Source organism: Crinia signifera, chromosome 4, assembly GCF_055691185.1.
Source record: "Crinia signifera chromosome 4, ASM5569118v1, whole genome shotgun sequence".
Taxonomy (NCBI): domain Eukaryota; kingdom Metazoa; phylum Chordata; class Amphibia; order Anura; family Myobatrachidae; genus Crinia; species Crinia signifera.
Window position 1 is genome coordinate 4,046,722 of NC_139220.1, and position 12,615 is coordinate 4,059,336.

The window sequence follows — 12,615 nt, forward strand, 5'->3', positions numbered from 1 at the left end:
TGGAGAGTGATAAACAACCAGCCAATCAGCTCCTACCTGCCATGTCACAGACTGTGTTTGAAAAATGTCAGACAGGAGCTGATTGGTTGGTTGTTTATCACTCTCCAATTTATCACTTTTCAAGCTTAGTACATCTGCGCCATAGTTTAGTGCCCGGTGTGGTTTCCCGCCATTGATGATGATGCGCTATTAACAGGGGTTGAAAGAAACTTCGGAGAAGTGGCACTTTTATCTCTCCCCACTTTATTCCTTTCCAAGGCTTAGTATATATTGTTTTAGCTATTTAAAACACGCTGCATATGAAAAATGGCGCACCACCTTATCTGCTCCTGTCATGTTTTTGAATAATGTCAGTTAGGAGCTGATTGGATCCCCCCCACACACACACACACACACACATACCCCCCCATACCACACTCCCCACCACAGCCACAGGCACCGGCAATCTGCCTCCGTCAGAAGGACATGCAGCGTCTGAGCAGAACGCAGCCTTCTCACTGGCGTGGGGGAGCATAACATAGGGCCCGAATGTGGCCCCATTCCCAAGCAGGAATTGCGCATGCGCCAATATGAGAGCGAACTGCTTTGGCGAGTTTCACACTTGGCGGCAGTCCATTTCAGGGGAGGCGGGAAGGGGGCGGAACATGGGAAAGCCCAGCCCTTTGTGGGTGTGCCCAATAAAAATCTGGGCGTACCCCTGCAGATGTAGGCGTATATATATGTGCCAGCTTGGAGTGGGCTGCTGAGGCCACAGGATGAATATGACCATCTGCGGCAATAATAAAGTCAGTGTAGATTTATCACCTGTACGGACGCATGCGAGGGGATCGTGTGCTAGTCAGGGGATTTGAACGGCTGGGGGTGGGCGTTACCTGTACCATGGGCTGGGAACATACACAGCCCAGCGAGTAGGTCTGAATAAGGCCCATAGTAACCCCAATACGAGCAGAACATTCACTGATGTTCCTGGCTGCAGAGCGTCACGCTCAGGAATGCGCTGCGCTCTGCGGAGCATCCAGAGATTACCCTATAAGCACGTTCCCACCAGGCAATAAAAGGAGCCGACGGATTGGGCTACGGCCATATTAGGGCCATGTTCTAGTGATGCTCTGAGTGATATATGGGCCGAGAATGCAGTTGCCTAGCAACAGAGCGCACATCCCTGCTCGTTACCTTCTCCAGCTCCTGGTCCTGGCGATTCATCAGCGTCTTCCAGTGCTCGTAAAGCTCGTTATCGTTATTCTGAATATCCTTCAATGTCCCCTCTCTCAGGACGAAGCCGTCCTTCATAGCAATGATCTGAGAATACACCCACAGCCCGCGGGACAGATTATTCCGGGATCCCAGTGTCAGTAAATATCTCAGTCCCCATTGTGCGCCAGTGTCACATTATTACCCAATCAGCGTGCGGCAGATACTGCAGCTTGTGCGTAACCAGGACAACCGTCCTCTTGTCCTCCTGTAGGAACTTCAGGATCCCTTCCTGCATCAGGTGATCACTTAGATGTATGTCCAGCGCGGAGAACGGATCGTCCTGCAAAGATGGGTGGCACAGTGGTTAGTATACATGGCAACATACTGCATACAAAAAAGCTGCAGGTTACTTACCCATAACAGACAATCTCCATAGTGTCCGTGGATGCCCGCGCTGGCCCCATAACCAACTGCTCAACAGGCTGTTTGTGTGTGTGTGTGTACATGGGATGCATAGTGGTCAGTATTATGTCTCTTATATATATATGGGGGTAATTCAGACCAGATCACATGCTGCCAGGTGTGCCTAGGAGAACGCTGGGAGTGTCCGGGGAAACGCAGGTGTGCCTAGGAGAATGCTGGGAGTGTCTGGGGAAACGCAGGTGTGCCTAGGAGAATGCTGGGAGTGTCTGGGGAAACGCAGGTGTGCCTAGGAGAACGCTGGGAGTGTCCGGGGAAACGCAGGTGTGCCTAGGAGAACGCTGGGAGTGTCCGGGGAAACGCAGGTGTGCCTAGGAGAACGCTGGGAGTGTCCGGGGAGACGCAGGCGTGCCTAGGAGAACTCTGGGAGTGTCCGGGGAAACGCAGGTGTGTCTAGGAGAACGCTGGGAGTGTCCGGGGAAACGCAGGTGTGCCTAGGAGAACGCTGGGAGTGTCCGGGGAAACGCAGGTGTGCCTAGGAGAACGCTGGGAGTGTCCGGGGAAACGCAGGTGTACCTAGGAGAATGCTGGGAGTGTCCGGGGAAACGCAGGTGTGCCTAGGAGAACGCTGGGAGTGTCCGGGGAAACGCAGGTGTGCCTAGGAGAACGCTGGGAGTGTCCGGGGAAACGCAGGTGTGCCTAGGAGAACGCTGGGAGTGTCCGGGGAAACGCAGGTGTGCCTAGGAGAACGCTGGGAGTGTCCGGGGAAACGCAGGTGTGCCTAGGAGAATGCTGGGAGTGTCTGGGAAACGCAGGTGTGCCTAGGAGACCGCTGGGAGTGTCCGGGGAAACGCAGGTGTGCCTAGGAGAACGCTAGGAGTGTCCAGGGAAACGCAGGTGTGCCTAGAAGAACGCTGGGAGTGTCCGGGGAAACGCAGGTGTGCCTAGGAGAATGCTGGGAGTGTCTGGGAAACGCAGGTGTGCCTAGGAGACCGCTGGGAGTGTCCGGGAAACGCAGGTGTGCCTAGGAGAATGCTGGGAGTGTCCGGGGAAACGCAGGTGTGCCTAGGAGAATGCTGGGAGTGTCCGGGGAAACGCATGTGTGCCTAGGAGAACGCTGGGAGTGTCTGGGAAATGCAGGTGTGCCTAGGAGAACGCTGGGAGTGTCCGGGAAACGCAGGTGTGACTAGAAGAACGCTGGGAGTGTCCGGGGAAACGCAGGTGTGCCTAGGAGAACGCTGGGAGTGTCCGGGGAAACGCAGGTGTGCCTAGGAGAACGCTGGGAGTTTCCGGGGAAACGCAGGTGTGCCTAGGAGAATGCTGGGAGTGTCCGGGGAAACGCAGGTGTGCCTAGGAGAACGCTGGGAGTGTCTGGGGAAACACAGGCGTGTCTAGGAGAATGCTGGGAGTGTCCGGGGAAACGTAGATGTGCCTAGGAGAACGCTGGGAGTGTCCAGGGAAATGCAGGCATGCCTAGGAGAATGCTGGGAGTGTCCGGGGAAACGTAGGTGTGCCTAGGAGAATGCTGGGAGTGTCTGGGAAACGCAGGTGTGCCTAGGAGACCGCTGGGAGTGTCCGGGGAAACGCAGGTGTGCCTAGGAGAACGCTGGGAGTTTCCGGGGAAACGCAGGTGTGCCTAGGAGAATGCTGGGAGTGTCCGGGGAAACGTAGATGTGCCTAGGAGAACGCTGGGAGTGTCCAGGGAAACGCAGGTGTGCCTAGGAGAATGCTGGGAGTGTCCGGGGAAACGTAGATGTGCCTAGGAGAACGCTGGGAGTGTCCAGGGAAATGCAGGCATGCCTAGGAGAATGCTGGGAGTGTCCGGGGAAACGTAGGTGTGCCTAGGAGAACGCTGGGAGTGTCCGGGAAACGCAGGTGTGCCTAGAAGAACGCTGGGAGTGTCCGGGGAAACGCAGGTGTGCCTAGGAGAACGCTGGGAGTGTCCGGGGAAACGCAGGTGTGCCTAGGAGAATGCTGGGAGTGTCTGGGAAACGCAGGTGTGCCTAGGAGACCGCTGGGAGTGTCCGGGGAAACGCAGGTGTGCCTAGGAGAACGCTGGGAGTTTCCGGGGAAACGCAGGTGTGCCTAGGAGAACGCTGGGAGTGTCCGGGGAAACACAGGTGTGCCTAGGAGAATGCTGGGAGTGTCCGGGGAAACGCAGGTGTGCCTAGGAGAACGCTGGGAGTGTCCAGGGAAACGCAGGTGTGCCTAGGAGAATGCTGGGAGTGTCCGGGGAAACGTAGATGTGCCTAGGAGAACGCTCGGAGTGTCCAGGGAAATGCAGGCATGCCTAGGAGAACGCTGGAAGTGTCCGGGGAAACGTAGGTGTGCCTAGGAGAATGCTGGGAGTGTCCGGGGAAACGCAGGTGTGCCTAGGAGAACGCTGGGAGTGTCCAGGGAAACGTAGGTGTGCCTAGGAGAACGCTGGGAGTGTCCAGGGAAACATAGGTGTGCCTAGGAGAATGCTGGGAGTGTCCGGGAAACACAGGTGTGCCTAGGAGAACGCTGGGAGTGTCTGGGGAAACGTAGGTGTGCCTTGGAGAACGCTGGGAGTGTCCGGGGAAACGCAGGTGTGCCTAGGAGAACGCTGGGAGTGTCTGGGGAAACGCAGGTGTGCCTAGAAGAACGCTGGGAGTGTCCGGGAAACGCAGGTGTGCCTAGGAGAACGCTGGGAGGGTCTGGGGAAACGCAGGTGTGCCTAGGAGAACGCTGGGAGTGTCCGGGGAAAGCAGGTGTGCCTAGGAGAACGCTGGGAGTGTCCGGGGAAAGCAGGTGTGCCTAGGAGAACGCTGGGAGTGTCCGGGGAATCGCAGGTGTGCCTAGGAGAATGCTGGGAGTGTCCAGGGAAATGCAGGTGTGCCTAGGAGAATGCTGGGAGTGTCCAGGGAGGGTCCGGGAAATGCAGGTCTGTCTAGGAGAACGCTGGGAGTGTCCGGGAAACGCAGGTGTGCCTAGGAGAACGCTGGGAGTGTCTGGGGAAATGCAGGTGTGCCTAGGAGAACGCTGGGAGTGTCCGGGGAAAGCAGGTGTGCCTAGGAGAACGCTGGGAGTGTCCGGGGAAAGCAGGTGTGCCTAGGAGAACGCTGGGAGTGTCCGGGGAATCGCAGGTGTGCCTAGGAGAATGCTGGGAGTGTCCGGGGAAATGCAAGTGTGCCTAGGAGAATGCTGGGAGTGTCCGGGGAAATGCAGGTGTGCCTAGGAGAATGCTGGGAGTGTCCGGGGAAATGCAGGTGTGTCTAGGAGAACGCTGGGAGTGTCCGGGAAACGCAGGTGTGCCTAGGAGAACGCTGGGAGTGGCTGGGGAAACGCAGGTGTGCCTAGGAGAACACTGGGAGTATCCGGGGAAAGCAGGTGTGCCTAGGAGAACGCTGGGAGTGTCCGGGGAATCGCAGGTGTGCCGAGGAGACCGCTGGGAGTGTCCGGGGAATCGCAGGTGTGCCTAGGAGAATGCTGGGAGTGTCTGGGAAATGCAGGTGTGCCTAGGAGAACGCTGGGAGTGTCCGGGGAAACGCAGGTGTGCCTAGGAGAACGCTGGGAGTGTCCGGGGAATCGCAGGTGTGCCTAGGAGAACGCTGGGCGTGTCCGGGGAAACGCAGGTGTGCCTAGGAGAACGCTGGGAGTGTCTGGGAAACGCAGGTGTGCCTAGGAGAATGCTGGGAGTGTCCGTGGAAAGCAGGTGTGTACACATCCTTCCATTCATTTAGGGGATATTTTGTTTCTGTGCAGGGTAAATACTGGCTGCTTTATTCTTAGACCCCATCAAAAATGTAACTCTCTCTCTCTGCACCTGATACACCTGCCCCATCTGCAGTGCAGCATGTTTTTGTTGATTTGCTAATAAAGCAGCTACTATATGTGATCAGGTCCTTAGGCCCAACATCTCCAGTCCAGTGTCATCACATCATGATGAAGGGAGGATAATAACACTAGTATATTGTGGCGATGACCGGTCTTACCAGGAATACAATCTTGGTGTTCTGATAAAGGGCTCGTGCGACACATATCCTCTGCCTCTGTCCGCCACTTAAGTTAATCCCCTGGAGGATAGAAAACACAGCAGTGAGTGATATAACACCAAAAGGCGCCTATTAAATTATTAGGATTGACCTTAACACGAACCTAACGCTATCCGACCAATAAAAATAAACACAGCGTAAACTAAAAGACCATAAAGTATTTATTAACCCTTTGCAGTCCAATTTTTTTGTTGCAATTCAAACAGTCTGGTTTAAATATTTAAATTAATGGAAATTTAAAAAAAAATAAAAAACTGTCTACATTGAATGACGAACGATGTTACTGTCCCTATAGATTGTAAGCTTGCAGCAGGGCCCTCCTACTTCCAAGTCTGTCTGTTGTTACCCAGTTTGTTTTATCACTGTCTACTATTGTAAAGCGCAGCGGAATCTGCTGCGCTATATAAGAAACTGTAAATAAATAAATAAAGTGCTAGGGATGGCAAGGAAGACGACCAGCTCCAGTCAATTAGTGTTAACAATGGGGGCGATTAAAAGGCCCCAACTTATAACATGGCGGCAATGAACACCCCATCTAGCTAAAGGCATAGACTGAGCTATGAAGGTCTCACCGCGCCTTCTGTGGCATGGAGATCACAATGCCCAACGTCCCCCTGCGGAGGCAGGGCTCACAGCCGCCTTGGCAAAGGAGGGGTAATGCCCCACAGTGACCACTCAAACCTCAACATGACCGGTGGTCAAAAACGCCTTCCCGAAAAGCGAAATCAATAGAGCAGCCAATGAGAGGGCAGGAGAGAGGGAGGGCGGGCTTCCAGGACTCAAGCGCAAGTAGATTTATGCAAATCGCCCTGATAAACCTGAGCAAAGGTACTGCCCCTAAACTATCTAATTGGCTAGCACACCATAAAACAAAACTCTAAGGCTCATGGGTAATCTACCTAGCAACAACTATTTTCCATTAACCAATCACAAAATTCAAAGGCTCTTAAATACTGTCATGCCTCAGCAGCCCTCGCTTAATCTAAGCGCTGTGTGTGTGTGATGGCGTGACTGAGTCTCACATATACACACAGCTAACACACACACACACCAATAGCGTAACTGGTTGTTCTATATGGACCAACGTCTTCATTCAACCTCACCAACTATGTCACACACACATGCATGCACACACACATACATATACACACATACATGCACACAGATGTACGCAACTAACACACAAAAACATACATTATACATACACACACACACACATAAACAGTCACAGACACACAAAGCTCACACACACATAGGCGAATCTAGGGGGTGGTCCGGGGGTGCACAGGACCACCCATTAGCCCATTTTGTAGCTGAGGGAAGGGGCTTTCCAACGAGCCCAGCCCCGTGTCTCTAGCCCCCTGGGAACCGGAGATACGGCCAGGCAAAGCTGGAACGTTTTCCCTATAGAATAACATGGGACCCACTAATTCCGACCCCCACCCAGTTCAATGGCTGCCAGTTCCCCCTTCGGCATCACTGAAGCTCGAGGTTGATCTCAGTCGAACCCAAATCGCTGGGCCTTCAATCTGATACCAGGCTGGATCCATATGGGTTAATTGGTTCCAGGGATATTGAGGTTAAACCATTTTTTTTTTTTCATTTCTTAAATGTTATTTCATGACTATTTATTTATGTTTTTTGAGGGCAGATTTCTCTGGAACCAAACAGCCCAGTTTCACGGGACCAAAAGCATTCAAAGCCAACTCAAAAGTTCTTCAATGATACTGGTCTCATTTAAATGGGTCAGTTGGTTCCGAAGATATAGCTGGTTGGTTAAAGGGGGGTAGGGAGAGGGGAGTGGTTGTCTCTCCCCCTCACACCAGAAAATGCAGGGACTAGGCTGGTGTATAAGGGGTCAGCCTGGGAATGTCCCTGCATGATCCTGGGACCATATTCCTGGGAAAATCCCTGCATTTTCTATTGTAAAAGGGGTATTATTTCAAACAGCCGTTACCTGCAATGCTCTGAATACAGCCGGGCAGCCCCCTGCTCTCTGCCAAGCTGTCAGTGACTGTCACCCCTGCAGTTTCCGCTCCAATTCTTCTCCACGCTTTCACCTCAGCCCGCCCCCCCTTTAATCATGTGCGGCATCATGTGTAATGGGTACTATGGTGTGCGGCATCATGTGTAATGGGTACTATGGTGTGTGGCATCATGTGTAATGGGTACTATGGTGTGCGGCATCATGTGTCATGGGTACTATGGTGTGCGGCATCATGTGTAATGGGTACTATGGTGTGCGGCATCATGTGTAATGGGTACTATGGTGTGCGGCATCATGTGTAATGGGTACTATGGTGTGCGGCATCATGTGTAATGGGTACGATGGTGTGCGGCATCATGTGTAATGGGTACTATGGTGTGCGGCATCATGTGTAATGGGTACTATGGTGTGCGGCATGTGTAATGAGAATATGGTGTGCGGCATCATGTGTAATGGGTACTATGGTGTGTGGCATCATGTGTAATGGGTACTATGGTGTGCGGCATCATGTGTAATGGGTACTATGGTGTGCGGCATCATGTGTAATGGGTACTATGGTGCGCGGCATCATGTGTAATGGGTACTATGGTATGCGGCATCATGTGTAATGGGTACTATGGTGCCATGAAGCAATAACCCCCTAGCAATGAGCACGTAGGTAAGCAGCACTTATGTGGCAAATATGTAATGGGCATTACGGTTTGTTATATAGTATGTAATGGGCATCATGATGTGTGGCACAATGTGTAAAGGGGAATTATGGTGTGTGGCCTTATGTGTAATTAAATTACGGCGTGTGGCTTTATGTGTAATGGGTATTACGGAGTTTGCTAAAATGTGTAATGGGCATTACTGTGTATGGTCTAAAGTGTAATACCACACCCCTTTTTGTGATGCCACGCCTCCTTCCCATAAGGCCACGCCCCCTTTTTGACGCGCGGCTACGCCGCGCAAAGGTTCCCCTGCTATTATGTCTACATCTGGGACCACCCATTACCATAATTCTAGATTCGCCTATACACACACACACACACACACACACACACACACACACACATATACACACATACATTACACATATACACAAACATACACACACACACATATATACATACAGTATACACATTCACAATGTGAAAACATTCTGCGCTTCTCCAATTACCTCTCTGCCCCGGGCGCAGAGGAATGCAAACACCAGACGTATTTTTAGCCCGTGTACGCAGAAGCGTCTGCTAGATACCGATTCCCCGGGGTAATATTTCAGTATATGCAGAGAATTTACTGAATAATGTGACAGCGGCCGGTAAACATTTACACACAGAGAAGTGCAATGATGCCACAGAGCCGTCACACTGTACATAACTCTGACTCCTGTCTACACAGTTATACAGGGAGTAAGTGCCCTAATGCCACAGAGCCGTCACGCTGTACATAACTCTGCCTCCTCTCTATACAGTTATACAGGGAGTAAGTGCCCTGATGCCACAGAGCCCTCACACTGTACATAACTCTGCCTCCTCCCTACACAGTTATACAGGGAGTAAGTGCCCCGATGACACAGAGCCCTCACACTGTACATAACTCTGACTCATGTCAACACAGTTATACAGGGAGTAAGTGCGCTGATGCCCCAGAGCCGTCACACTGTACATAACTCTGCCTCCTCTCTACACAGTTATACAGGGAGTAAGTGCCCTGATGCCACAGAGCCCTCACGCTGTACATAACTCTGCCTCCCCCCTACACAGTTATACAGGGAGTAAGTGCCCTGATGCCACAGAGCCGTCACGCTGTACATAACTCTGCCTCCTCCCTACACAGTTATACAGGGAGTAAGTGCCCTGATGCAACAGAGCCGTCACGCTGTACATAACTCTGCCTCCTCCCTACACAGTTATACAGGGAGTAAGTGCCCTGATGCCACAGAGCCGTCACACTGTACATAACTCTGCCTCCTCTCTACACAGTTATACAGGGAGTAAGTGCCCTTATGCCACAGAGCCGTCACGCTGTACATAACTCTGCCTCCTCCCTACACAGTTATACAGGGAGTAAGTGCCCTGATGCCACAGAGCCGTCACGCTGTACATAACTCTGCCTGCTCTCTACACAGTTATACAGGGAGTAAGTGCCCCGATGCCACAGAGCCGTCACGCTGTACATAACTCTGCCTGCTCTCTACACAGTTATACAGGGAGTAAGTGCCCCGATGCCACAGAGCCGTCACGCTGTACATAACTCTGCCTGCTCTCTACACAGTTATACAGGGAGTAAGTGAGCTGATGCCACAGAGCCGTCACGCTGTACATAACTCTGCCTCCTCTCTATACAGTTATACAGGGAGTAAGTGCCCCCCTGCCACGAAGCCGTTACACTGTACATAACTCTGCCTCCTCCCTACACAGTTATACAGGGAGTAAGTGCCCTGATGCCACAGAGCCGTCACACTGTACATAACTCTGACTCCTGTCTACACAGTTATACAGGGAGTAAGTGCCCTAATGCCACAGAGCCGTCACGCTGTACATAACTCTGCCTCCTCTCTACACAGTTATACAGGGAGTAAGTGCCCTGATGCCACAGAGCCGTCACGCTGTACATAACTCTGCCTCCTCTCTACACAGTTATACAGGGAGTAAGTGCCCCGATACCACAGAGCCGTCACACTGTACATAACTCTGCCTCCTCTATACACAGTTATACAGGGAGTAAGTGCCCTGATGCCCCAGAGCCGTCACACTGTACATAACTCTGCCTCCTCTCTACACAGTTATACAGGGAGTAAGTGCCCTGATGCCACAGAGCCCTCACACTGTACATAACTCTGCCTCCTCTCTACACAGTTATACAGGGAGTAAGTGCGCTGATGCCACAGAGCCCTCACACTGTACATAACTCTGCCTCCTCTCTACACAGTTATACAGGGAGTAAGTGCCCTGATGCCACAGAGCCGTCACACTGTACATAACTCTGCCTGCTCTCTACACAGTTATACAGGAAGTAAGTGAGCTGATGCCACAGAGCCGTCACGCTGTACATAACTCTGCCTCCTCTCTATACAGTTATACAGGGAGAAAGTGCCCCCCTGCCACAAAGCCGTCACACTGTACATAACTCTGCCTCCTCCCTACACAGTTATACAGGGAGTAAGTGCCCTGATGCCACAGAGCCGTCACACTGTACATAACTCTGACTCCTGTCTACACAGTTATACAGGGAGTAAGTGCCCTAATGCCACAGAGCCGTCACGCTGTACATAACTCTGCCTCCTCTCTACACAGTTATACAGGGAGTAAGTGCCCTGATGCCACAGAGCCGTCACGCTGTACATAACTCTGCCTCCTCTCTACACAGTTATACAGGGAGTAAGTGCCCCGATACCACAGAGCCGTCACACTGTACATAACTCTGCCTCCTCTATACACAGTTATACAGGGAGTAAGTGCCCTGATGCCCCAGAGCCGTCACACTGTACATAACTCTGCCTCCTCTCTACACAGTTATACAGGGAGTAAGTGCCCTGATGCCACAGAGCCCTCACACTGTACATAACTCTGCCTCCTCTCTACACAGTTATACAGGGAGTAAGTGCGCTGATGCCACAGAGCCCTCACACTGTACATAACTCTGCCTCCTCTCTACACAGTTATACAGGGAGTAAGTGCCCTGATGCCACAGAGCCGTCACGCTGTACATAACTCTGCCTCCTCTCTACACAGTTATACAGGGAGTAAGTGCCCCGATACCACAGAGCCGTCACACTGTACATAACTCTGCCTCCTCTATACACAGTTATACAGGGAGTAAGTGCCCTGATGCCCCAGAGCCGTCACACTGTACATAACTCTGCCTCCTCTCTACACAGTTATACAGGGAGTAAGTGCCCTGATGCCACAGAGCCGTCACGCTGTACATAACTCTGCCTCCTCCCTACACAGTTATACAGGGAGTAAATGCCCTGATGCCACAGAGCCGTCACGCTGTACATAACTCTGCCTGCTCTCTACACAGTTATACAGGGAGTAAGTGCCCCGATGCCACAGAGCCGTCACGCTGTACATAACTCTGCCTGCTCTCTACACAGTTATACAGGGAGTAAGTGCCCCGATGCCACAGAGCCGTCACACTGTACATAACTCTGCCTCCTCCCTACACAGTTATACAGGGAGTAAGTGTGCTGATGCCACAGAGCCCTCACACTGTACATAACTCTGCCTCCTCCCTACACAGTTATACAGGGAGTAAGTGCGCTGATGCCACAGAGCCCTCACGCTGTACATAACTCTGCCTCCTCTCTACACAGTTATACAGGGAGTAAGTGCCCTGATGCCAAAGAGCCGTCACGCTGTACATAACTCTGCCTCCTCCCTACACAGTTATACAGGGAGTAAGTGCCCCGATGCCACAGAGCCGTCACGCTGTACATAACTCTGCCTGCTCTCTACACAGTTATACAGGGAGTAAGTGCCCCGATGCCACAGAGCCGTCACACTGTACATAACTCTGCCTCCTCCCTACACAGTTATACAGGGAGTAAGTGCCCTGATGCCACAGAGCCGTCACACTGTACATAACTCTGCCTCCTCCCTACACAGTTATACAGGGAGTAAGTGCGCTGATGCCACAGAGCCCTCACGCTGTACATAACTCTGACTCCTGTCTACACAGTTATACAGGAAGTAAGTGCCCCGATGCCACAGAGCCCTCACACTGTACATAACTCTGCCTCCTCTCTACACAGTTATACAGGGAGTAAGTGCAATGATACCACAGAGCCCTCACACTGTACATAACTCTGACTCCTGTCTACACAGTTATACAGGAAGTAAGTGCCCCGATGCCACAGAGCCGTCACGCTGTACATAACTCTGCCTCCTCTATACACAGTTATACAGGGAGTAAGTGCCCTGATGCCACAGAGCCGTCACGCTGTACATAACTCTGCCTCCTCCCTACACAGTTATACAGGGAGTAAGTGCGCTGATGCCACAGAGCCCT

General features: G+C 52.2%; 1 protein-coding gene across 1 annotated transcript in view; it reads right to left on the reverse strand.

Annotated features, from left to right (window-relative positions):
- Positions 1-12,615, reverse strand: part of LOC146072199 (ATP-binding cassette sub-family C member 9-like) — a gene marked incomplete at its 3' end in the record, with an annotated part of 107,680 nt that overhangs the window by 17,901 nt on the left and 77,164 nt on the right. The window contains exons 22-24 of the mRNA XM_083179527.1: positions 5,571-5,651; positions 1,397-1,534; positions 1,174-1,299 (exon numbers count right to left, since the gene is read on the reverse strand). Of these exons, the coding sequence (XP_083035653.1) occupies positions 1,174-1,299; positions 1,397-1,534; positions 5,571-5,651 (345 nt within the window). The remainder of the gene's footprint in view (positions 1-1,173; positions 1,300-1,396; positions 1,535-5,570; positions 5,652-12,615) is intronic.